Source organism: Patiria miniata, unplaced genomic scaffold, assembly GCF_015706575.1.
Source record: "Patiria miniata isolate m_02_andy unplaced genomic scaffold, ASM1570657v1 HiC_scaffold_3, whole genome shotgun sequence".
Lineage (NCBI taxonomy): Eukaryota > Metazoa > Echinodermata > Asteroidea > Valvatida > Asterinidae > Patiria > Patiria miniata.
The window spans coordinates 4016520-4042817 of record NW_024037069.1 but is presented as its reverse complement, the minus strand read 5'-3'; the positions used below and the strand labels follow the sequence as shown (position 1 = coordinate 4042817).

Below are 26298 nucleotides of genomic sequence, written 5' to 3'. Positions count from 1 at the left end.
TTTTCTGCCTTCAACATTATTTCGTGTTTGACTCTTGTGTTTTTTCTTCTTCTTTTTTTTTTCTCTTCAGATGTTTAAAATGAGAAAGGGCCATCAAGTCATGGGATCGGGCTGGATATCATCTGCATTGCTGGCAGCACTGATTGCTATCGGTACGTCGTTATTAACCAATATTCTATTTATATGGGTCTGTGGTATTATTTGATTAATGAGTGGAGTGGTGTTGCTCCGTGGTCCGGAGCATCAAACTCAAATTATGTGGGAAATTGTTCAGGTTGTGGGTTCGAGTCCAGCCTGGGCTTGCTATGCGTGGGCAGAAGTGGTTCATGTTATTGATTTTGGCTGCTTTGCGCCTAAATGGCAGCATCGAGGTGTATACACCTAAAGGGCTGGAGCTGAGATAGTTGTTTTATGATCCCAACGAGAAGGGGTAGTATTGCTGTTAAGTGCTTTGAGAGGGAAAAAAAAGAACAGTACTTTTTCACGACGTCGTGAAGTGTGAATTTAAGGCCTGAAAGGTTGTAAAGATCCCATCATATTTTAAGGTATTGTGCTTGATTCATCATTTGGCACAGGCTGGAGTTTTCGGAAAAGCATTTTTTTTCATCTTGCAATTTCGGTGGAAATGTATATGATTATGTTGGATATTAAAACTGCTTTAAAATCAAAGTTGTTTCCAGACTGTGCATCATAAAACATTCCATTCTAATGTGTTTGCATGTGTTTCATGCCGATCTGTGATATGTCCATGTTATCATTATATTTTGACTACTGGGCAATCCAGTAACATCCAACGTACGTCGTATACTACCACATGGTGTACATGTACAATGTCGTTAAGGTGGTGGTTCCTCAGTTTGGTCTGTATTTTTTTCTGCTCATTAGATGTCACATCACATTCACTTTTCCAGCAGCAGGTCATTAAAGTGCTTGACATGTACGTCTGGATTTACAGAATGGTCCTGCTATGAACAGTGGTCCAACTTTTATCTTGTATGGACTCCAACATTTGACTTTTATCTTCCCTAACAAATGTGCAGTACATGTAACCATTGAGTCAGTATTTCATAGGGTCCAAATTCTACACTACATTGGCCAATTCTTGTGATGAATTGGCATTCGTATACGTGCAATTGCCGGTAGGTTTCTTGTCTTTGACTAGTATTTAATTTAACGTTTCTGCGATATAAATGAAAACAAACTCGGCATGGCAAGAACTTGGATGCGCCTTGCTCCATAGTCCCCTCACACTTCTTGCCCTGTATGCAGTTTCACACTATTTTCACTCGTTTGGTTGTTTCTTTATTTTTCTCACTGAATAATGCAGTCGTCAGTTCGGTCTCAGCCCGAATCTGTACTCTGATGATTGACCTAGACTCACGCGGTTGCGGCCAGCGCATGGGGAGATTTGTCCTGCCATCAGGCGATCCTTGCACCTGTACAGGGGTCAGACTGGGCAGTCATTACTACCGCTACGCGCCTGAGATGCAGGGACAGGATCCACCGTTGTATATGGACATGCTGCCGGAGGTGACTGCTGAGGTCTTCGGCCGTTGGTTCAACTGCACTGAGAGCAAACTGGAGGAGTCAACGCTCGGAGTCATGACACCAGTTTTCAGTAACACCCCTGAGCCGTCGATGCCGCCTGCAGATTGTCAAGAGATCTTGGATGCTGGTCAGAACACAAGCGGAGTATATACCATCCGGCACAAACGCCAGAATATGCAGGTCTACTGCCGCATGGAGTCGGGGAAAGGATACATAGTGAGTAAAGTTACTTATTTTCTCAGAATCATTCTGTATTTTACAATTATAACATGGGTGAAAGATATTTTGGCAATTTAGCTCCGAAATGTATTTGACATTGACAAAAAAAGAATACTTCAGGCAATTGTGTTTTCAACTTGTTGCACTGAGTACTGTTGTTGGTGCTAAGGAAATGCAATCTGAAAGAACGTCCTTGCATACGCGTACAGTTGATAACTGAACCAGTGACGATAATTAACAAACATGCGCTTAAGCTAACGGGAAGTTGGAAGTTGCACCATATACAAACTAAATATGTTTCATTATGTTCCTGTAATCATCAATTTGTTTATTGTCATTAATAAAAAAAAATGCGATTAAAGCTACTAAGGCCAAAAAAAAAAGTCTCCGGTGTCCGGTATGCGCGCGCGTCGCCGTAGCCATGCGCGTCGGCAAAAAGACAAAGTTTTTTTTTCAATGAAAGATGATGTCTCAAAACCGCCAAACTCACTGGTTTGACTGGAATCCTGCTGCTGCACAATTTTAACGTGTTTTTAGATTGGGTTATGGTCGAGAATAAGCTTTATGTGGCCTCTCTGGACTCCCATATATTTGCACTAAGTTTAGTCGAGGACCATTTGCAGTCATCAGCCGACATTTGAAGCAAAACAAATCAGGTAAAAAAAAAAAAAAAGCCGCGTCGCCGCACCACTTTTAGGGCAAGCTCCATACCAGAAACCGGAGACTTTTTTGGCCTGAACTTCCAGCCTTATATTCTACCCCAAATAAAATGAAAGGTTAAGTTACGAACAGACTGGTTAATGGTTAATGGATTTTCTAGTTAATGTCTGAAATGTCCAGTGTTGTTCATGGGTGTGCCTGTGTTTTTTAAGTTTGTTTGCCAACTCCAACAAAAAATGGCTTCAACTTGTGTTCTGAAACGCAGGTCCACCAATAAAGAAAAAGTCCTTGATTTTGCTTAGAACAGCATAATTGATTCCTTAATGTTAAACCCGAACAAGGATAAAGCGATGATGGTAAACGTGTCCCAGTTTTACCGTCACTCATATCGTTTCTGACAGGTGTTTCAGAGACGCCAGGACGGCTCGGTGAGCTTCAACCGAACCTGGCAGGAGTACGCCGAGGGATTCGGGAATCTGACCGGAGAGTTTTGGCTGGGCAACCAGAAGCTGCATAGTCTGACTCGTAACTTGGGGTTGGAGCTGGTCATCACCCTGAAGGCATTCGATGGGGATGAAGCCCGTGTTCGTTATGAGATTTTCAACGTATACTCATCTGAGGGCAATTACGTGCTTTATTTCGATGGCTTCAGTGAGGAGAGTGGAGATGCAGGTATACAGAAACCCCTTGTTTTCATAAGCTTCACTTTGAGACTGCTCCTATCTAACATAGTATGTATTGCACTGTTGTTTATAATTGTATACGATATAATTCTGGTACAACTGCGCTGCTCTCATCTAATCACACAAAAAACACGATAAACCATATTATACAGACAGTTGAATTGCAGGCGATAATCTGTTTCTGTGTCTCCCAAATGGATGCTTCATTCGGCCGTTTGTCTATATATACATGTACTGATATAACACACGAATTACGAATGTTCAATATCAGTAGCGTATAACAAAAAATAATTCAGGGATGTTTACCGCAATTTTTTTTCAAAACGTCCAGCCGATAGAAACTCATAAAGCGGGTAAGTAGCAGGGTTGAAACTGTTGTTGAATAGTTTGTTTGGTGCCAAGGCAGCAATTACATCATGAACACTAGATCCAAGTTGTTTGTGTAGACTGAATTCACCGTATTATAAAGCCCGTTAACAATGTTGTTTTACACTGTACAAGTAGTTATACTAGTTTTACAATATATTGTATTAATCTTATAATATTTGCTATTCCAGTGATTTTCAATAATATTATCTGTGGGTCATTGCTTCGTCGCCGTAGTGAACCAGGTTTGCTATACAGCTAAGAGGTGAGCTACGGTGACGTCGCATTTAATTATTACCTTTACCGATAACCCAGGTGGTTCCTTTTATATATTCTTTGTTACTTATAAATAAATAAATACAAGCCTTACCTAATTTTCACTGGCAAAAATACTGCCCAGGTTATCTTATTATTTAAAGAGAAAAGCTGGTCTAATTGTATTTCCCTTTGGCAAAGTTAACCACAGAACTTAATCTTTTTGGCAATGTAAGCCACAGAAATTTAATCTTTAAGGCAAAGTTAGCAACATAAATTTTCAATTTATTATTTAATTAACTAATTTGGCATCCTCTAAAATTCCATTGTATTGTACAGTATTGTATTGTGTTTGTAATGTATTGTATTTGTATACATGTTTGTAGTCATTTGTTGTTGTATGCAGGGCCCCGATGGAAACCAGTTTCGAACTGTTTGGGCATACCTTGGCTAAAGAAATGTAATAAATAAATAAACAAATAAACAGATCAAGGCGACCATGAAAAAACCAAGGCGAGCATGCCTAACAAAAAAAATGAAAAGAAAGGAATCCATTCAAATGTCATTTTAATAAGTAGTCCCTTTATGTTAATGTCCATGCAGCATTCGTTATCCATTAATGTACTATTACAAACAAGGTCTGACGATCCTTCCTTTCTTATGCACACAGGGGATTCACTCCGGATAGGTCCTTTCGAATACATATACTTCTCAACTCCAGATAAAGACCATGACAACACCAAAGGTGAAAACTGCGCTGAGAAATTCCACGGAGGCTGGTGGTACATTCTCTGCGGTAGCTACATCAAGAGCAACCTGAACGGCTTGTACTACACAAACGCAACAGTCGATGATTACATGGGGATACAATGGGTTACCTGGAAGGGTAAAGCAGTCTCTCTTAAAGGGTGTGAAATGATGACACGACCCAAATGGTAAGCGTTACCGGTAATAGAAAGGACCCATAATGAGACAACAGTGCAACAAGGGGGGATATTACGGGGCCCAGAACTAAGTTCGGAATATTTTGGATAAAGAACATTCGCTCTATATAATGTTTTGGGGATGGGTTGAAAAAAAAATATCCCACGTTGAAGAAACATTACCAGTAACAGCAAGTTCACTAACAAAATAAAATACGATGGTCTGTTCATGCCGTTTTTGAGTTTCATTCCCCCCCCCCCAAAAAAGAAAGTCTTTACAACTATCAAATTACATGTGGCACGACAATAATTTGGTTTTCGCACGACATAGACTTGTCCCTGCCCCTCTTTTACAATCAATAATGTAAGAACCAGGTACTATTGTACTCGCAAATGAAAGTATTTATCGTAACATTGAACCATGTAAAGGTGAATATTTGTCGGGCAAAACAAATGATTTTGTTGGAGAGCACATTTTAATCTGAATGGGAAACCAACATTTTAATCGATACGGCACTGGTACGGTTTTCTGAGGTAACCGTTATAGTCTCACGTCCACCTTTTCTTCTGTTAAGCTGTGCTCCGATCGAGAAGTGAACGCAGGTTAAGCAGTGTTGTAGTACTCGCACTCGGTACTTGTACTCGAGTACTACTCGAGTACTTTTTGGAGTACTCATACTCGTACTCGGATGTCAAAGTACTCGTACTCGAAATAACGGTACTTGTACTCGGGCAGCAAAGTACTCGTACTTGACATGTCGAAATTGTACTCGACCATTAAAGTACTCGTACTCGCATAGCAGTACTCGGGGGATGATATAGCTTAATTCAACTACCATGATGGCCTTATTTTATAGATACTTTCAGTTTGAAATGGTTGATTGGCTTGTGTAGAAATCGAGATTTCCTGATTTGCCTCTGTGCAAGTACAGTCCGGACAAGCACATTTAACAGCTAGCCGTGAGTGGTTAAATATATCGGTCTGACTGGGCCTGGGCCAATTACGCACAATGAACCTTTTGCCGTATGGCCGTATTCGGAAATGCAAGTACTCGTACTCGTACTCGTACTCGGAGACCCGTTCTTTTACTCGGAGGTACAAGAACTCGTACTCGTACTCATACTCGGCAACCTAAGTACTCGGCAGTACTCGGTACTCGGAAAAAAAAGTACTCGACTACAACACTGAGGTTAAGTCAGTTAACCACATGGGTTAACCATTAGCCACGGGTTAACCATCAAACCGTTGTTTCTAAATTCTCTCTACCAAATCTCTCGAATATCGATATTCAAAAAAATGACATATTTACTGATTTTATTCGTAACACGGTATAAGTCACGAGGCGTATTGGCATCGGGAATTGGGCCCCGGGGCATCGTGGGCAATGCAAGACCATCCCCTACAAGAGTCGATTCTCATCAGATACCTGCAGATTGGCAATCTTATTACATACATAATTATTTGTGTGCGTATTTTATTTATTGCAGTGCGTATTTCTTGAAACAGTTATGTACGAGATATTAATAGGCATAACTCTTTTTTTTTCATTATAGCGATTCATAAAATGTTTCTTGATTTTGTGAACAATTGTGATTTTGTTGATTATTTGTGGTACATGTAGATTCAGTTTATTTGATGTTTTAACAGCAGCATATCAATTGTCAACACTAACCCGAAGAGAGCGGATCGGAATCTGTTCCCTTTTCATTTGTTTTATTAGAAAACATGACAATTATTTTCTCTTTTGTTATCAAGCAATTGGTCCATAACGGAGCTGCCTGCAGATTGTCAAGAGATCTTGGATGCTGGTCAGAGCACTAGCGGTGTGTATACCATCCAGCACGCATGCCAGAATATGCAGGTCTACTGCCGCATGGAGCCGGAGTCGGGGAAAGGATACATAGTGAGTTAAGTTTTTTTTTTTTTTTTTTCAAAACCATGCTGTATTTCACAAGTCAAATGTGGTGGATGGATTGTGGATTTAGCTCCCAGCGGAATTTGAATTTAGAAATAATTTTTAAGGTAAACAAATCCAGTACCGCTCGCTATGGAAAAGCAGTATAACCACTGTAAAACAATGTAAGTCCGTGCACACGGGTGCCGTTAAGTATTGAATCAGTAATTGTAATCAAGTGTAACAAAATCAACCATGAATTGGGAACTCGCACCATACAAACTGTATGTTTCACTTGTCCCTGCCATCTACAAAGTCCAATTTGTTGTACAAAACTGCGATTCTATCGAAATTAGTTATATTGTCTCCCAAGCTCCTTATTTTCTGTAGCGGAATTAAACAATTTCATAACAAAAAGTTTTTTAAAGGCTTGTTAATTATGTCCTCAGTTGATGTCTATGTCACTTTTTGTTTAACTGGTGTTCTAGATCAAATGTCCCTCGTCGTATGAACATGTTTTGAACCGCGCTTGGCAAAGCATCAGTAGGTATAAGTGGGGGATACCAGACTTTGCCATAGGTCTGGGGGTAGTACAGGGCCAATGGGGAGAAGGGCAGGTACCAGACTTTACCCCCACCCTCTGCCCCCTCCCCTCTCCCACCCCCTGATCCCTCCCAATGATCTCCCTCCCAATGTCTCAGTCTCGGAATAAGGCCAGGCCCTTCATATTTACAGTCGCCCCCTTGGAGATCACAACACAGACTCACAGCGGCTGGTGCGCGAGTCTATATTTGCCTTGACTCTTAAGTGACCTCAGTTTTTCCTCGTGTTTTAAAGTCAGGCTGTCATAACAATGCAGGTCGCGCTGTTATGACAAATTCTATAGAGCCTCAGTCAACACATTCAAGGTCGGGCTGTTTATAGACCTACGTCAGGAGATTGGGTAAACATTCTTGATTGCACAACCTGACATAAGCCCTGCAACGAGCCAATTAGCATATTGTACAAAAAACGAAAATGAAATTCCACTTATAATCAGGATGACTCAGTTTTACTTGTCATAATCTACAACTGGGTATTAAAAAACGAAAATGAAATTCCACATATAATCAGGATGACTCAGTTCTACTTGTCATAATCTACAACTGGGTATTAAAAAACGAAAATGAAATTCCACATATAATCAGGATGAATCAGTTTTAAAACTGGGTATTACTTGTCATAATCTACAACTGGGTATTACAAAATAACACGTGATCAGTCAATCACTGCCAAAAATAGAAATATATTTCTAAAGGAAGAATTTAGCATAAAAGTAGTGTTTTGTGATAGTTGCACCATAGATAGAGCTTGAGCCATCGCATGCACATCACATCAAAGCTGTCTCTGATACTGCATTTTGTTGGTTAGTTTTGACGGAAGTCTATTAAACACTTTAAAAAGATTGGTTTCTGCAAAGTACATCTGTAGCCTTACAACCCGCAGTTCGAACAGGAAGATCCATCTTTTGCTTTCAAAGGTAAGGCTTTAGTAATTCATCTATATTAATGTTGTAGTAAGGTTTAAAAAACTCACCAGAACGTCTATATACAAAACAGCCAAAACTGGGCTGAAACCATGAATATATTGGGCAACTGATCACACCGTGAATGCAGGTGATCACGATCATCCATACACTATTGCGTTTGACAAAATTTATACACAATTGGAGTGCTAGCACAATGGTTGACCTTCCTTTGAACTAACACTTTTATACGGTGCGTTAAAGGTGTAGTCTAAAACTTAAAGGGGACGCTTTAGAGTTGAGTATAAATGCTTAATTTGTTTTTGTTTTGTTTGTTTGGTTTTTTTAGACGATGGCTTACCCAACGCACACAGTTGACATGACGTACAGCCAAGAAGCATTAATCTTAGCAAATAGTATGGTCAACGATACTAGAAAGTGGATTGCAGAAAAGATCGGCAGCATGATGGAACAGTGGGGGATTGCGAAACGCCACTTGGAGGAACACCGCCACGACATGGCATTAGAAGTTTTGTCTGTAACGCCAGACTTCAATCAGCCACCACCTCTACCAATTCTAACAAGCAATGAAATGGAACCGGAAGAAGAAGATCAACAGCCTGAAAGAGTAAAGAAAACCGTTGACTCCCTAGATATTTATAACGAAATTGTAGCTAAATATAATGATAAAGACGATCGAGTGAATGATAGTGTTATCCCCTGCGTGGTGGACCATGAACGGTATAGTTTACGCGATTTAGAAAATCGCGTAAAACACTGTAATGCAGTTTGTAAACGAGGGGAAAACTGTGCTTTATACAACGCGGCAAACTTCGGTAATTGGCTGGAAGTTTCTTTTAAAACATTCAAAAGGGATAAGAAAAGGGGGAAGGTAAATTCAGCAACTTTTAACACTTGGTTGAAAAACAATTGTAAGATAAAAAAAACTTGGGCAAAAACACACAGAGACTTCTACGACCTCGTCAAGAAGTACCCGCAATTACTGCACTGTTGCCTACCCTTAACGTTCTTCAGAAAAAATAAAAAGCATATTGTAAACTATTTTACAAGTAATTTAGAAGTAGGATTAAAATGGACACATGCTGTGTTTTGCAACTGTGGCCAGTGTGGACCTTGAGTAAAAACCTGTTGATATATGACAAACCAAACAGCTATTTAAATGAGCTAATTTGAATGACAACGAAAAAGCCACTCAGAGTGGCTTTTTACTGTATATATTAAGATGTATGAAAAGCTATTTAAATGAGCTAATTTGAATGACAACGAAAAAGCCACTCAGAGTGGCTTTTTACTGTCATTTAAATGAGCTAATTTGAATGGTAACAAAAAGCCACTCAGAGTGGCTTTTCACTGTATATATTAAGATGTATGAAAAGCTAATAAAATGAGCTAATTTATACAGTAAAAAGCCACTCAGAGTGGCTTTTTACTGTATAAATTATAATATATGAATATCAAATGAGCTAATTTGAATGGCAACAAAAAGCCACTCAGAGTGGCTTTTTACTGTATATATTAAGATGTATGAAAAGCTAATAAAATGAGCTAATTTATACAGTAAAAAGCCACTCAGTAAAAAGCCACTGTATAAATTATAATATATGAATTATAATATATGAATTATAATATATGAATATCAAATGAGCTAATTTGAATGACAACAAAAAAGCCACTCAGAGTGGCTTTTTACTGTATAAATTATATGAATATCAAATAAAGGGAATGTATGAATGATCGTTTTATCGAGTCCAAGTCAATTATAATACAAACTCAATAGAGGGCGCTATTTCTGTGTGGTGATGGATATCAAAATAATATAAACAGAGGGCGGTATAATAAATGATCGATTTATCGAGTCCAGGTGCAATTATAATAAAAGAAATCAACAGAGGGCGCCATTCATTGGTGGTGATGTATTATAAACAGAGGGCGGTATTTAATTTTATGATAAGGGTTATTGTACCGATAAAAAACAGAGGGCGCTATTTATAAGCGCTAAGAGATCTGATTTCAATTATATAAAGAAAGGTGCTAAAATAAAAAAAAAAGAGAGGGTGATATTTAATTCTTTATTTAAAATTGTAATCATTTTTATTTAAAGTTTATTAAATAGATGGAATACTTTGGGACGTCACAACTTGGGGACAAGTGCGATCACCATATAATCATCGAGAATGGTTTTTTAGTTTGTGAAACGTGCGGTGAAATAGTCTCACGTTACTTTGATTTTTCGGCAGAAAATGCGCAAGAAGATCGTATCAATTGGTCAATTTTAAAAAGAAACAAAAGAAAAACTGTGGAGAAACTTGTTTTGTCTGTGTGCCCAGAGCAAGGCTCAGAAGATGTCCAAGAAACAATCAATAAATATAACGAGCTCGTTAATTACAAAACATTGAGGGGGAATGGTTGCGTCAAACGATCATTAATAGCGGCGTGTTATCATCACGTCGTTGGATTAGACAAAGAACGAGTTAGAGATTTATTTAAAGTGACTCAAAATCAATTTAATAAGGCACTAAAAAGATATGATGACCACTACAATAAAGGCGGGGCCGAGGGTGTAGCCCTAAGAGGTGAAATAGAGGTATAACTCGGCGGTTCGCTTTCATAATGTTTATTTACCGAGAATTTGAACTTGTAAGTTTTTCGATAAGAGATTTTTTTTCTTTTGCCAGCCGTTCGTCTACCCGTTTTTTAACTTCTTTTTCAAAGTCTGTATCGTTTTTAATTTTTTGAAGCTTTGTGCTGGTCTTTGCTCTAATTTTTTGCTTAAGCTCGTTAAATTTGGCGAGCTCTCTCGTAATCAATGTAAACTCTTCGTGCGATATATCTCCGTCGTTGATGGCTTGAGACACATATTCTTCAATCGTATTAAGTTTGGAGTCCGCTAATATCTTAATCTGGTCGTGCTTTTTCAGCTTGGCGGATAATCGCTTAGACGCGATTCTAAGCAGAATATCTACACCAAAAGCGCCTATAAACGTTCCTTCTAGCACCAATCCAACGGGGGCTGATATAACACCCAAGAGAGCGGGAATACTGACAGCCCCCGCTATAGCCCCCAATCCTTCTAATCCTATCTCTACGTAATTAATAGTGTCGATCATTCTCTTTATTTTTTTATAAGTGCGCTCTCGGTGGTCTCTCTCTTTCAAGATTAAAGATCGAATCTCTTCAATCTTTTTAAGTCTGTACACTTTTGTTTCTTCGTTAACGTTACTATTTAATTGGATTACATCTCCAGAAATATCGGGGTATAGCGCCTTACCATCTAAACTCATGTTTTTAATATAAAAAGATTTTAAAATTAAACGATCTCCAACTCTATAATGATACCCTCACCCTTGTTGTTGATGATCTGTCCTTTTTCACCACTGATTGAAAATGTCAGTTTGTCGATTATACCGTTTTTAAGTTTTTTGAAATCCTCGACTCTATCAGGCTCGGGTTTGCGCGTTCCCACGGGTACGATTTTTAAGATGTCAGACGGTCGACCATCAAAAAGGTTTTCACTGGTACTTAATTGCGGGCAGTGAATAAACAAAAATTTAAACGGATTAACGTCGTAAGACCCCGTATACACCACTTTGGGTACCAGTCTTCCTTTGGGTAAACTGAGTAATCGAGATACTTCTCTGTTCAAGCGCAATTTGAGATTTACGTCGGTTATCACCAATGTCACCTTTTTAGATTCTCTAAATATTCGAAAACTTACCCCGGGTATAGAATTTAAAATGAAATCGAACCAATCGACGTCGTACCACCCCGGTGCTATGATGACCGAACCGGTGACTCCGAGTGGCAACGGCTCTAAATGACTCGGAGGAATAAAATCTAAATCATCACCCGTCACGATAAGACTTCCCCTTATAATTACCCCTGCTTCTCTACTATCTCTCAACTCGCTCAACTCGCTCGCACCCATTTCTCCTTCAATAAACTTTGAAGCCAATTCCTCACCTTCAAAGATTTTTCTTTCTCTAACATATAATAATCTTACTAAAGATTGAAGCGTATTAAGTTCTAATTCAGTTTTTGGTATTTCTGAATTCATGGCGGCTAAAATCAACCCTCGCCGTTCAGTTATAATAGCTCTTTTTCTTTTGTTTGATTCTAAAACGGATTCTAGTCTATCGTCTTCGTACGCTTTTATAAGATCGTTTATAGTTTTTTGTAAAACATTTTCATCGTTAATTAAAAAGTGGTATGGTATATCGGGTAACAATCGCTCTATAAAATCTCTATCCGGCGTTGTTATGTGTACATCTGAAAGAAACTTCGCGGGTATGGGGGGAGGTTTATCTGTGGTAAACGCGGGTCTCCCATCTATTTGCGTAAACCAATCAATCTCCGTGGCGCTGGAAATATTAAAATATCCGGCGTTAAACAACACCCTTTTTACGCGTATAGATTTTTGACCGTTTAAATTATCTACGACGTCTTCTAATTTAAACGTCTGCTCATTTTGAAACAAGTGAAACGAATGCATTTATTTTAAAGTCTTTTTATATTAAAACTGAAACTAAAATAATGAGTGATTTTAAGTCGTTAAAAAAGCAGATACAATCGATAGCCGATCAGGTAACGAAACAAGTAAATCAAAATGTAGCCAAGGCAACCGAGCTAAAGCATCAAGTTGCATCCCAAACAAAGTTTTTAAACAGCACTAAACCCAGTGAACTGGAAGTTATAGTTAATAATACCAACGGGTTTTTAACCTTGTTTCCCGACTTAACCTCAGACTATAAATTGCCTCGCATCACAACGGATGAGGATGTAGATCGTTGGAAATCACACCCCATGTCGTTTTATCAAAATCAGTTAAATTTTGCGATCTACTGCGCTACTACGGGCTGCGGTGTTGGATTCGATCTTTTAAACGCGAGCAACCGTTACGTTTGGGCCATCTTTAACTTTCATTTATATTTTACGGTTAGAAAGATCCTGTACGACTTTGCCGCTCCTTTACCGGGAGATGACGCATTTAAAGCTCTAGACAACAGTTATAATCTCAGAGCTTTTACCGATACCTGTTTGTTGTTTGGCATAGATCAAAACAAGTCTTTTAAACAGACGAGAGACACAAACTCTAACGGTTTAGGTATAGCTTATTACTGGGACACGTCTTACGTACCCGTACCCGGAAACGATTATGATACAACCGACCTTAATCTCGAGTATAGTCAATATCGTAAAGATATGATGAGTGGAACTAAAATGGGGTTTGGTTTGGACGATCCACCCAAGGGTTCGGGGCGTTACAGCGATTATACCGTAGCCTTTATCGAACAAAATGAATCGGTACAAAAGGCTTGGTTAGATTTTATACCCGACACGAGTTTGTTTACCCCCGCGGGAATCATAAAGATCAACGAATCGATCAGATCTTACGTGTACGCTTTACTCGGTGCGCAGGCTCAAACAAAAACGAGCGTATTATCACCGGGCACCGGATTAGACGCTCAGAGACAATTTAACGTCATCGTTGAAGATATCATCAATGCAGTAGACGACATGGAAACGAGTATCAATCAATTCCAAGACTCTTTGCAGTATGCCAGAACGCCTCTAAATTTTGTCGTGAAACCGGGGTTGTATTTAATTCCATCGGATATGAACTTGATGGTTGGAACTCACGACGGCTATAACAACAATCTTCAAATCGCTACCCAGATTATGAAAACTGGTTTGGTGCCAGATTTAAACTCACAACCTCAACCGGACGACTCTTTTGATGACACCGATGATGTCGCGCTACCAACAGCCCCAGAGCCTATGACCGATGTTGTATCACCAACACCAACACCAGCACCAACACCCACACCAACACCTACACCTACAGTTTTAACCCATGAGCCCACGAAACTACAAACTCACCAAGACGAAAAATTATCGTTGACGGTAGGAATATTAGCTATCGTTGGTATGGGTATTTTAGCTTACGAGGCAACGCGATAAGTCACACTCTCACAAAAAAAAAAAAATAAGCCTTACCAACTTTGTGCTGGTAAGGCTTATTTTTTTTTTTTTAACTTGATTACAACTATTACTACCATCGTTTTTGTAGGTACGCAAACACCAAGGCTCCCACACCCAAAAACAAAGCCCACACGTGTTCGGCCAACCACGATACGGACTTACTCAGCGCGTTAAATATCCAACTCAGTACGCTGCCTATGATACCCGGCAGAGCACCCAACGCGCTCACTCCGAGTTTTTGAAGAGCAGATGCAAAATTAGCGAGTTGTTTTGAAATCCACTCTTTGATACCGCCTTTTGGTGTTGGTGTTGGTGTTGGTGTTGGTGTTGGCGATGGTGCGGGTGGGGCACCCGCACCTCTCACGCTAGCGACGATGCTACTCACTATCGTGCTGATGGCTAAACTCAAAGCGGCTAAAATACTCACTACGGTCACACCTTGTTCTCTAAACAGAGTTCTAATCTTTTCCGCCAGAGTCGTGTCGCCGCCTAATATTTTATTAATCGTTTCTTTGATTCTAGCGATCTGACTTTTAAGCCCTCGTTCGTTGGCTTTTGCGGCTTCTAATCTGGCGGATCTTTCAACGTTCAAGTCGCTCAATTTATCGTTTAACTCTCGTCGACCCTCTTCGCTGTGAGATTCGTCGAGTTCTTGCCTCGTGGCTGCAATCTCTCGGTCTAGTTCTGTGAGACGCGATAAATTAAGTTCTAGGTTACCTCTCAACGTCTGAAGAGTTTTGTCTAAACCCTGGAGTTCTCTGTAATTCAGTCCTTCTGTTTGAGCGCCGGTGTCGCGTTCTAAATCGTCTATAATCTCGATTACCTCATCGGTGACTCTGGGTAGTTCTGTCATGGGGATACTCTCGGGTTGTATCGATCGCAGTTGTTGACTTTGATCGTCACTGAGTGTCTTACGTTCGTAATGCGTAAAGCCTAATACCTTTCTAATAAAATCTCTACCGTTTAAACCCATCTTTCTTACATTTAACTCTATAGTCCTCAGAGACAAGAATCTGTCTGGTTTTCTTTGATCCGTTAACCTTAGTAAGCCTTTACCAGTGTCATAAAATAAACCGTCTTTTTTGAGAATAAATTTTTCGTATCTCGGAGATATTGGTTTTTCGTATATGTTATAGGTATCGTAAAACTCATCAACGCGCCCATTAGTGACCATGCTTCTTCCTTGATCTAAAACGTCATCTATGTCGGTAGTGAGGATTGGTGGTGCAGGAGTATCAAAGTTGTCGTCCAGATTGGTCTCTGCTACATCATCATCGTTATCATCTTCATCGTAATCGTAATCATCAACGGGGTCAAAGTCAAATCCTCCCTCGGCCATTTATTTAATAAACCTATTTAAATTATACCGTTTTCATTATACTGCCCGGTAGTATACCCTGGGCCACCAACCAATTTTGCGTGGCCAGAGCTCCACTTATAATACCCGTCAATTTACCCGCATCTTCTACGCTTAGTTTGCTTAAATCCGGCGCTTTCATTTTGAGTAGTTTATTTCCTACCATGGCGTATCCCATCGAAAGACCCGATATGACGGCTCCGTGATAAATCGTATTAGCTATTCCGTTGGTGTCAAAGTTACTCATCGTTTTTAATATAACAATTTTTAAATTGCTGGTTTATTCCATGTCTAGCGTTTTGGGGGCGCTGGGTGTAGTGGGTTGCGTGACTACCGGCACTGGCTGTACTACCTGCGCAGTTGCCTTACTTTTTAGTACCAGCAGCCCCACTCCTATTATAGACGCTATAGCTCCCCACATCGCCCAAGAGTTGTAGTCTGGTGAGCTCGTAGCTTCGTCCGATGTTACATCCATTTTTGCTAATTTTAATTTCATCTGTCTATTGTGCTCGGCTAAAGCTTTACCCTGCTGAATTCGTTTAGGATTTTTAGTCTTGGTCACTCTCGTTACCGTCGGTGATGACGTTGTTTTTATCGGTTGGGGCGTCTCTGTTTCTGCTGGTTGAGCTGCAGGCGTTGCTGTCGCTGCTTTCTGATCTTCCATTTATTATATTAGGTTTATTAAATTTTAAATGTTTTGTTGTGATTATCGTAGCAACTAGGGGTGATATAAAAGTTCCGTACTTGTAACAAACGTCGCTCAACATACCAGCCATACTCGCGCTTATAATAGGATCGGAACTCAAGTCGTTGGTGAGTTCTTCTTCAGAATCTATAGTGACGTTATATCCTAAAACTTGTACGGGTGTAACCACAGCTAACACTCTCGAAAATAGACTTAAAGTGTATTTACCAACAGTTTGAACAATTTCATTTCCAAATTTAGTTTCGTACAGATGATACAGCTTTTCGAGTTCTTTACTGTCAAGAGCTTCGATATGTTTAACGGTGTATTCCTTTCCCAAGTACTTTCTAGAGTTTCCGGCTGCTACGACACCGCACAAACGATCTTTATGTTCTGCGTTGTGATCTTGTTCGTTCGTTAAAGTCAGTTTTAGGTCCTCCATTTAATTAGAAACGAATTTAATTTTGTTGTAGCTTTTGCAACTTTGTTACAAAGGCAAAGATATTCGTAGGTGTAAAACGATAGATAAAGCGATATGACGATAATAGCCAAAAACTGCAAATACTCAAATATTGCTATCATTTATTAACAACAAAATATAATTTTGTTGATATTTGTTGATCAGCAAATTGTAATGCTTGTGTAGCTTGTTGAGTAGGTTGTTACTCACCTAGTTATTAATTGTTACTCACCTAGTTATTAATTGTTACTCACCTAGTTATTAATTGTTACTCACCTAGTTATTAATTGTTACTCACCTAGCTACTCAAGTAGCTCGTAACTAACTGGAGGTTCGGTGTATACGACCAATTTACTATATTTCACATCTCTCAAACGTCGTTTTATATAAACTCGTTCTTCAATGGGTACGACGTCATTTTCGTCTAACGCTTGATCAAACGATGTTTTATCTTTGCAGTAAAATAAAGCCAACCAGGCCGTGTTTTCTCTATAATCTTTTAAAACGCTGTTGTACTTTTGGGTCAGTAACCAACAGCTGTGATTTACGTGTCTTCCGCTAAACGCCATCTTGCTTAAAGCGCACGTCTTTTTACGATATTTAATCTCTTGATCCGAAGAGCAATCGTCCACGATAAACAGCGTGGCAACACCTTCAAATATTTTACTGTAAAAATCGATCGCTTCGTTGAGCGTCATCTTGTACAATTCCGGATCGCAGAGGTATACCTCGGGATCTGCTTGAATCCACTTTCTTTCGATGTACGTTTTGTTTTTAAATATGGTAGGGCAAATGATGACTATCGCTTCAAATGTATTTTTATAGTCTGACTCTAACAGATCCAAAATCCATTTGGTTTTACCCGAATTTGTTTTGCCGACGATTAAAGCGCAATGCGGTTGTGTCATTTTAACTTAACAGAGATTTAAAATTTCCGTCTTCCAAGTTCAATTGAGCATCCATGACCAAAAATACGTACATCGTGAGGTCACCTTGACTTTCGGCTTCTCTGTTAAATTGAATGTTGATGCCTCCTCCGTCTCCGAGTTTCCTACCGGATCCGTGAGCGGAATTGTCGTCATTACTTCTAAAATCGAGCCACAGACCGTACTTGTCTTTTAGGTAGTCTCCGAGGTCAAAACCCGTCAAATTTAAGTCTTTAGCTACTCCGCGCCCGCTTTCGGTATCGCTGTCTCCAAAGAACTTGTTGATTTCATTCCAGTGTTGATACTGAAACATGCCTTGACTGTAGAGTTGATTGGGTTTACCTTCTACGGTCACCGATGTTTTGGTTATTTTTGGATTGTAAAATCGCTGCGGATTTTTGACCGCGGGATCTTTAAACAAAAACAAAATACCCTTGAGACTCCTGATGGGTTGATTGACGCTGACGTTCCAAAGCGTGTCCGATTTGTTGACGGATCTAACTTCTAGCGAGTGGATTTTATCAAACAGATATTGCATTAACCCCTTGTGTTTATTCCTGATGGTGAAAGCTAGGTCTCTGTTGGTCACCACTTCGTATTCGAGAGACAAGTCTGAGATAGAATACATCGCCGCCGTATCTGAACTGTTGACTACTTTTTCGTGATCGTTAAACTTTATCTCGTACGTCAGAGGTTGGTTTAAACCATTGGGGTAAAAAGGGTGATGCGAAGTCAGTATGTCAATGTCTAGGGGAATACAATATCTGTTACCATAGGCATCCGCGATAGCCTGATCTTTACCGCTGTTGGCACCCGCGTTAGCATCTCCAGCCCCCGTTCTTATTTTAGACACGTTTTCTTTTTCTATGCCCGAGTACGCCATGTTTCGAGTTGCCGAGCTGTTGAGCCAATTGTCTTTAAAGTTGTGATACACGTCGGCGTGACGATAACTCACGATTTCGTGACCTTGAAGCCTGACGCTGATTTCGCTGACTAAATTTCTGGCCAAATTGCTAAAAATGGTTCTATTGTCGTCGCTTCCACCTTCGAGTTCTAAACTAAAAGCTAGTTTACAAGTGCCGGGTACGATCACGTCGTCTACACCCAATTGAGGAAACTTAACTCTCAGCGTTTGCCCCGCCGATATACTACTGGGATTGTGGGTAATGACCACCTCTTTTCTCTCACCCTTGATAGATCTGGGTATTTTTAATAGCCTACTGGGATTGAGCTTTTTTCCATACGCATTCATTTTATTTATACGAGTTTTAAATTTAAAGGTATCTGTAAGCCAAGAAGCCCACCAAAAGCGTTCCTCCCGCGATAAACACCAGTTCTCTTTCTATTTGTTGGTCGCTAGGCTCGTAAAAATCTTCGAGTTTGGGTTCGCGTTGCAGTCCTACGGGTAGTTCGGTAGATTGTCCACTCACCTCGTTGTAGTAACGCAACGCTCGGTCTATGTTGGAAAATGTTTCTTTAGAGGCATTTTGTTTTCTGATACGTTCGTTGAGAAAATCTAGATATTTCGTTCGTTCTCGTTGCCATTTATCTTTGGCGGCCGAGAGTTGTTCTATCGCTAAATCGTGTCTCTTACGCTCCTCGTCGACATCCCTCTGTTTCAGATTTGAAAAGAAAAAGTTTGAACCCGTAAAAGCTAAAGCGTTGACGATCGCGCCTCCTAACATCATAGCAACGCTAGCCATATTATTATAAACGTCTTTTATATTAAATAATATGCAAACATTAGCTAAACTGTATTATAGCCCGAGTGGTTATTGGAGAGGTGAAAGCGCCGTCGACCATTTACACGATAAAACCAAATTCGATAAAAAGGTAATCAGAGATTGGCTTAAAAAACAAGCGATCTGGCAAATTTATCTACCGGGTCCCGCGTATGTACCCAGACCTACGAGTACATCGCAAGAGTTTGAAACACCAAACGATTTTCACCAAATGGATGTGCTATACCTACCCTGGGATAAAGTAAAACGCAAGACTTATAAATACGCTTTGACGGTTGTCGACGTAGCGAGTCGATACCACGAAGCAGAACCTTTGGTTTCTAAAACGGCAGATTCCACCCAAGATGCTATCGTCAAGATTTACGCGAGATCTCCTTTGAGTTACCCTAAAACGTTGAGAGTAGACGCCGGTACCGAATTTAAAGGCGCATTTAAAAAATGGATGACCTCAAAAAACGTCGAGATTATCGTAGGTGAACCAGGAAACCACCGATCGCAGGGTATCGTAGAAAGATTTAATCGAACGCTAGCCGAGAGACTGTTTGGTCATCAGTACGCTCAAGAAATGTTAAATCCCGAGAGTAGAAACACGCAATGGGTCGAGCGACTACCCAGCGTGATCAAAGCTATAAACGATGAAACGACGAGATTAATAGCTAAAGCACCGTCAGAGGCGGTTAAACTAGAACAGGTCCGGCAATCGCCGGCTAACCCCGTTAAAACAAAGGAGCAACAATTACCGCAAGATGCCATGGTTAGATATTTATATTACCCGGGCGAGCAAGAGGGTGGAACCTCGAGAAGAGCTACGGACCCCATTTGGAGCGTAGATATCTTCAACGTGGAAAAAAGAACGAGTCAATTTAAAATGATTAACGGTAAAAAAGTCACGACGGGTCCTACTCTTTATTACCTTCAAAACGGCCCAAAAAGGAGTTTTGTGAGACAAGAGCTTCAAGTCGTACCCGAGGACACGCAATTACCGCCTAATTAATATCTAGATTACGGTGACCATAAGCGAGCGTGTGTATTCCATCCGGTAAAATGTACCTCTTTGTGTCCAACGGACTCAACGATAGTTTATTTAGCGATACGGTGTAAAGGATGTGTTTTTCCGATCTAATGTGAGTCATGGTTTCATAATGAGATTTCTTGTTTAAGATGCAGTCGTAATAGTGTCGGTGTTTTAATTTCTTAGAGGTGACCGATTTTGTGACACCCTTGGCTTTTTTCAAGTTGATGTCAGCGGTTAAAATCGAGTACATTTTAGGTCTTATACAAACGACTTCTTTGATTATTTTACCTCCAAACTCGTCTTTAAATTTACCGATCACTTTCTTATTGGTTGGATCGTACAAAGGATGATCCGTCGGATAATTCGAAAGGTCGTAGTGTTGCCCGTTTTGCTGCATATCTTTGTATACGTCGTCAGTGTGCACTACGAGTACCAAACTGTCTGTATCTGTGTACATCAACCTGATTTTATCTTTGTACTTGTCTTTCAAATGGTTGTAATAAAAATCGTACATTAGCGTCTTTGAGAGATCCAAGATACTCACTCCGCAATAGATCGGTTTGTTTAACACGGTTTTAGTCTTGTACATTTCGACAAATGACAATTTGCATTCTGAAAATGACGTCGTCGTTTTGTAGCTCGGTTTCTGTATAATTTTTTCGTATTTATCTCGATCGTCATCGTTATTGTCTCTGAGCAGGTAACCGTCAATCCTGTTTCTGACGTTTTCCATCGTCTTACCAAACACGCTGTTATTCATCAGTTTAAAAAAGTCTTTCTCAAAATCAGAGGTCGCGTTTGTTCGGAGTTGCGTGTTTTTGTCTATGTAAGATGCCATCCAAGGCGCTTGTTTAAATTGCAGCACTCGATGTACCTTTTTAAGTTTCAAGCCGAGTTTGAGATACAACTGCAACGTGACGTAGTGCAAAACATATTTTTGTTTAGGATTAAGGGTACACGTTAATTTTTGCACGTTGCTACTAGGTTCGGTATCTAATAACTCGTTTTGATAATCAGACATCCATTCTTTTGGTATGACGATATTTTCTGGCGCTAGGGGATAATCGTTGTGCAGGTCGTGGAGATTGTCCGGGTAATCGAGGTCTACTTCAAAGCAGTAACCGGTGTTTGACGTTTTCCTGAGAGATAATATCTTGGGCTCAGTAAACGTTTTTGTACACGCCCATTTAAAGTCTTTGTACGGCAGGTATTGACTCATGGCCCAGCCGTACAGATTGTTTGCATCGAGGTAGGTGATGTAACTCGACGGCTCGTTTGGATTATGGTCGGGTAGGTATTTGTTATTGGCTTTGTGGTATCTCATACCACCCACGCTCGAGATACCACCTCTTTTTGCCTTTTCAAAAAATAAATGTTTATCTACGTCTTGCAATAGTTCGAGTTTAATTTCCGAGTGTTTTAACAAGGCATCCCACGACAATCCTGGTGCTGTATAGTAATTAGCCGGATCTAACGCGTAGTTTGTAATGCACGTTTTCCTAAAGTTTTTCAAATACGCATGCCAGTAATAACGTATCGGTAGTGACGTACAAATCGTGATATTCCCCCATGTTTTTAACTTTAAACTCGTTCCACGTCAGTTTAGCTCTGTCGTAGTCTTCTCGCGATATATTTTCGTCTTTTAGGCTGCTGTAAAATTGTTTGATGGGGGGTAGGCTGGTCTCTTGAAATCTATCAAACGAGTCCATGTATTCATACGGATAAACTCCTTTTTGTAACAACGAGTCGATGTTTTGACGATTAAAATGTTCTTTGAGTAGTTTAAACGACTCTCTCGGACAAGCTTTAGATAATCTATCCAACGAAGACGCCATAAAATTAAACGAGTCTATAAATCGCATATTTCCGATCGAAAATGAAATATACTTTTCTGAATTTCTAGCGATAACTTGTATTTCCTTTTCATCGTACTCTGAAATACTCTGCATGATCAAGTGAGCGTCGTAATTTTGCAGATTGTGAAAGACGACCGGTATGGGATTAAAACCTGGTTTAACTTGTAATTTTAGATTGCAGTAGGCGTGCGCGGCACCTCTATATCTACCCGTGACGTGGCAGTGATCTCTCACCTTTCTAAATTTGTTGATTTTCTTTTTGCAGTCGAGACATTTAGACTCGGTAAATCCATTTTTGTTTTCGTACTGATGTTCTTTTATTTGTTTTTCTGTTTTTGGTTTTTTGGGTTTCTGGCACTGACAGTTGCTCGAGTAATTGGGATAAATTGGTTTCTCGCAAATCCAACACGTGTTTGTTTGATCATGATGTTCCTTAGCTCGCTCGTTAAATTTCATGGGTTGGGTTTTTTTAAATATGCAATTTATGTCGCTTTGTATTTTTAACATTTTATGTACAAACGTTGATGCGGCATCTTTACCTCTATAAGTCTCTTGATACGCATTGGTGCCGTCGCATCTAACTACTACCAACGAGTAACCGCTAGCTTTGTGAATGTTTGTCTTTTGCGTGTTGTTTTTATCGTCCGAGTTTTTTTCTAATATTGATTCAAAGTCGGCGTAAACTACAAACGGTGCTTTTTGTTTAAACCTGTAGTTTTTAAATTCTAATATTGGCACATCGTTTTCGTCGACTATCCACTCGTTATTTACATATTTTCGCTTAGCGGTAGGAAATACAATCTTTGACGGATGTGTATCTATACCGTTACAATCGGTCATGTGTCTATCTAATTTTACTTGCGTTCTATAATGACACAGGCACCTTCGACAAAAATATTTCTTACTTTTATGTTTTGTAACGTTGTAAATCAATCTCGAAAAATTATTTATCCAGCAGTAGTGATGCTTGTCGCCCTCAGAAAACAAAAACAGATCGATAGGCCGTGACTCTGGTTTATAGTTTTTAGACACGTATAACGGATATATTTCCTCCTCATAACCGTATACGTTTATCGTTAAATTATTTTGTCTTTCTATCTTTGGTATCTGGTCGATCGGTGTTGGAAAGTCTACGCCTTTAAATTTGAGTTCGTCGTCTTTGGTGTATACAACAGGTTCTTCTTTATGAATTTTATATTTAGGATCGTTTTTTATGTTATTTTTTACTTTATCCGTATACAAGCCAAGAGCAGCTCTCAAACATCATCTCAAACACTCGTCGTCTTTGTTTTTAATGTTTATCATCGCCGTTTTCTGTTTGATACATTTTGGTAGGTCAATATAAGAACTACCTCTCACGGGGTTAAACCTGTTGATGTTGATATACAACGCCATTATCTTTTTTAAAACCCAACCCGATCCTTGATTCGTATACCTTTCATCCTTTTTAAATATCTGGTCGATGTCTTCTTTTAAAACCTGTTTTATTTGACTTTGATTTAAAACGACTCTCTGATCGGTAAAATGTGTAGCTTCGATCGTTTCGATCGTACCATCCGGTTTGGTTTTTTCGTATTTTATTTTGATTGTGAGCTCCATTTTTAAACCTCTCAGCTCTCTCAATTCTGACTTGATTTTATTTACAATTTGATCTTTGTGCGTATCAAAAACTTGACTAAATCGTCGTTAAAAAGTCTAGGAATCAGTTCCCAGTTTCTAAAGTTATTTCTAAATCTCCTCGTCGCTCTAAACTCAGCCTCTTGAAAATACTCGGGTTGCCTAGAGTTTTGAATTGCCGAGAGTAAATCTTTTTTTCAAAAATCGACCCTTATAACCCGACGGGTTATATTCTAGATCATAATCGTCTACAATCTGTTTGAGCTCATGTAGCGTCTTTTTCCTCAAGTTTCTAAATTGAGCTTCGTATTTTTTTATCCCGTTGATGTAGACTTTACGCGTAAGAGCAACATTTTGATCGTACGGTACATTATATCGCTGGACGTAATCGCGCAGCGTGGCTTTATTCCATCTAGAAAATCCCTTAACGATTGGCTTAATCATATCCATCATTTATATATATCAATATAATTTTTTTAAATTTTTTTAAGAGGTCAGACTTTTATATTTATAAGCAATCAGACTCACCGGCTGGTGAGAGAGATCTTCAAGACGAGAGATATTAGTCCCCGGTTTTGGCTTGGGGCTGAGACTGAGACATTGGGAGGGAGATCATTGGGAGGGGCGGGTGGGGTGGGGGCAGAGGGTGGGGGTAAAGTCTGGTACCTGCCCTTCTCCCCATTGGCCCTGTTCTACCCCCAGACCTATGGCAAAGTCTGGTATCCCCCACTTATACCTACTGCATCTGATTACATTTAATCCCACAAACCTATAAGCATGGGCGTCGCCAGGATTTTTTCTAGAGGGGGGCGAAACATTTTTTTTGCAAAAAAATGCTTGTTTTTCTCAACACATTCACGATTTATCAATTTTAGAGGGGGGCAGGGACATTTTGCCCCCCCCCCAACTCATTAAATTTACACCACTTTGTCTTCGCGCCTCTTTTTCTTTTTTCTTTTTTTTCTTTTTTTTTTTTTTTTTTTTTTTTTTTGCTTTTCCAGGGGGGGGGGCAAGTGCCCCCCCTTGCCCCCCCCCCCCCTCGCGACGCCCATGCCTATAAGATATTTCTGGGTAAGTGGATCCAGTATTGTATCTCATTATTACCGTCACTCATATCGTTTCTGACAGGTGTTTCAGAGACGCCAGGACGGCTCGGTGCGCTTCAACCGAACCTGGCAGGAGTACGCCGAGGGATTCGGGGATCTGACCGGAGAGTTTTGGTTGGGCAACCAGAAGCTGCGTAGTCTGACTCGTAACAGGGAGTGGGAGCTGGTCATCACACTGAGGGCATTAGATGGGGATGAGGCCCGTGTTCGGTATGAGGAATTCAAGATATACTCATCTGAGAGCAGTTACCGGCTTCTTGTCAGAGTCTTCATTGCGGAGAGTGGAGATGCAGGTACTTAATACCCCGAACTTTCAGTATCCTTCCCTTTAGGACCTCTCTCATGAGTCTTGCACTGTTTTCTACGATATCATTTTTGGTTTAACTGCGTTGTTCTCATCTAATTATCCTAAAATTAATAAACCGATAAAACCTGATTTCTGATCGTTTGAATATGCAGGCAATAATCTGGATCTACCCCTATTCCAAAAGAACGCCCTATTCCGCCGCTTGCCTATTAATCCAACCCACGAATTAACCTCCATGTGGATCTATGGAATAATGTCCAAAATCAGAAGCGTAACAAACATTTATCCCCGGAGGTTTTAATGGGAACAACTCGTAAAGAAGGTTGAATGCACCGTTGAAACTGTTGAATGGTTTGTTCGATATCCATGTAACATTTTATTAGTAATTACATCGTGAACAATGTGACGATGTCTAAAACAGAAAAGTCAAGACCATGCATACAAAACAATAAAAAGAAAGAAATCGGTTCAGATGTCATACATTATTTTTTTTATTAAAGTGGTCCCTTCGAAAAAAAAAGGCCATACATCATTCGTCATATTATATTACTGTAGTTATATATAAGGTCTGACCATCCTTCCTTTCTCATGCACACAGGTGATTCACTCGGGGGTAACAGTCTTACTGAATTCTCAACTCCAGATAAAGACCATGACTACACCTACGGGGAAAACTGCGCTGAGAAATTCCACGGAGGCTGGTGGTACTCCTACTGCGGTAGCCACAGCACGTACTTCAAGAGCAACCTGAACGGCTTGTACTACAACAACGCAACAGTCGATGATTACATGGGGATACAGTGGGTCACCTGGAAGGGTAAACAGGTCTCTCTAAAAGGGTGTGAAATGATGACACGACGCAGACCTTAACCGGTGATCGAAAGGATCCATATTGAAAGACACCAATGAAACTGGGGGGGGGGGGGGGGGGGGGGGGTAGAGGGGGCGCTAGACCTCAGTTTGGATTAATTTGGGCAACAAAGAAAGACGCCCTTGTCTAAAAAATGTACTGGGGTTTTTCGTTTAGGAAAATAGTTGAAAGGAGTGGGCTGGGAGGAGGCGGTATAAAAAAAATCACACACGATGGCGACATATAAGAAATATTACCAGTGACGGCAAAAAGGATGCTCATTGTTTCACTTGGGTTTTGAAATGAACTAAAATTAACAATGAA

At 40.0% G+C, this 26298-nt stretch overlaps 1 protein-coding gene across 1 annotated transcript; it reads left to right on the top strand.

The window, feature by feature from the left end:
- Positions 1-1332: 1332 nt before the first annotated feature.
- LOC119738245 (angiopoietin-related protein 2-like) lies at positions 1333-25178 on the top strand. The gene is made up of 5 exons (XM_038213045.1): positions 1333-1764; positions 2829-3203; positions 4335-4666; positions 6411-6558; positions 24840-25178. The coding sequence occupies exons 1-5, from the start codon at positions 1363-1365 to the stop codon at positions 25116-25118; spliced, it is 1536 nt and encodes a 511-aa protein (XP_038068973.1). The 5' UTR covers positions 1333-1362; the 3' UTR covers positions 25119-25178.
- The last annotated feature ends 1120 nt before the right edge of the window (positions 25179-26298 follow it).

Bases quoted from the DNA above. Each gene is read 5' to 3' on its own strand.
- LOC119738245 (XM_038213045.1), top strand. From the start codon at position 1,363: ATGATTGACCTAGACTCACGCGGTTGCGGCCAGCGCATGGGGAGATTT. The intron at 3,204-4,334 runs GTACAACTGCGC...ATGTCCATGCAG, and splicing joins TTGTATACGATATAATTCTG to CATTCGTTATCCATTAATGT. The intron at 4,667-6,410 runs GTAAGCGTTACC...TTTGTTATCAAG, and splicing joins ATGATGACACGACCCAAATG to CAATTGGTCCATAACGGAGC.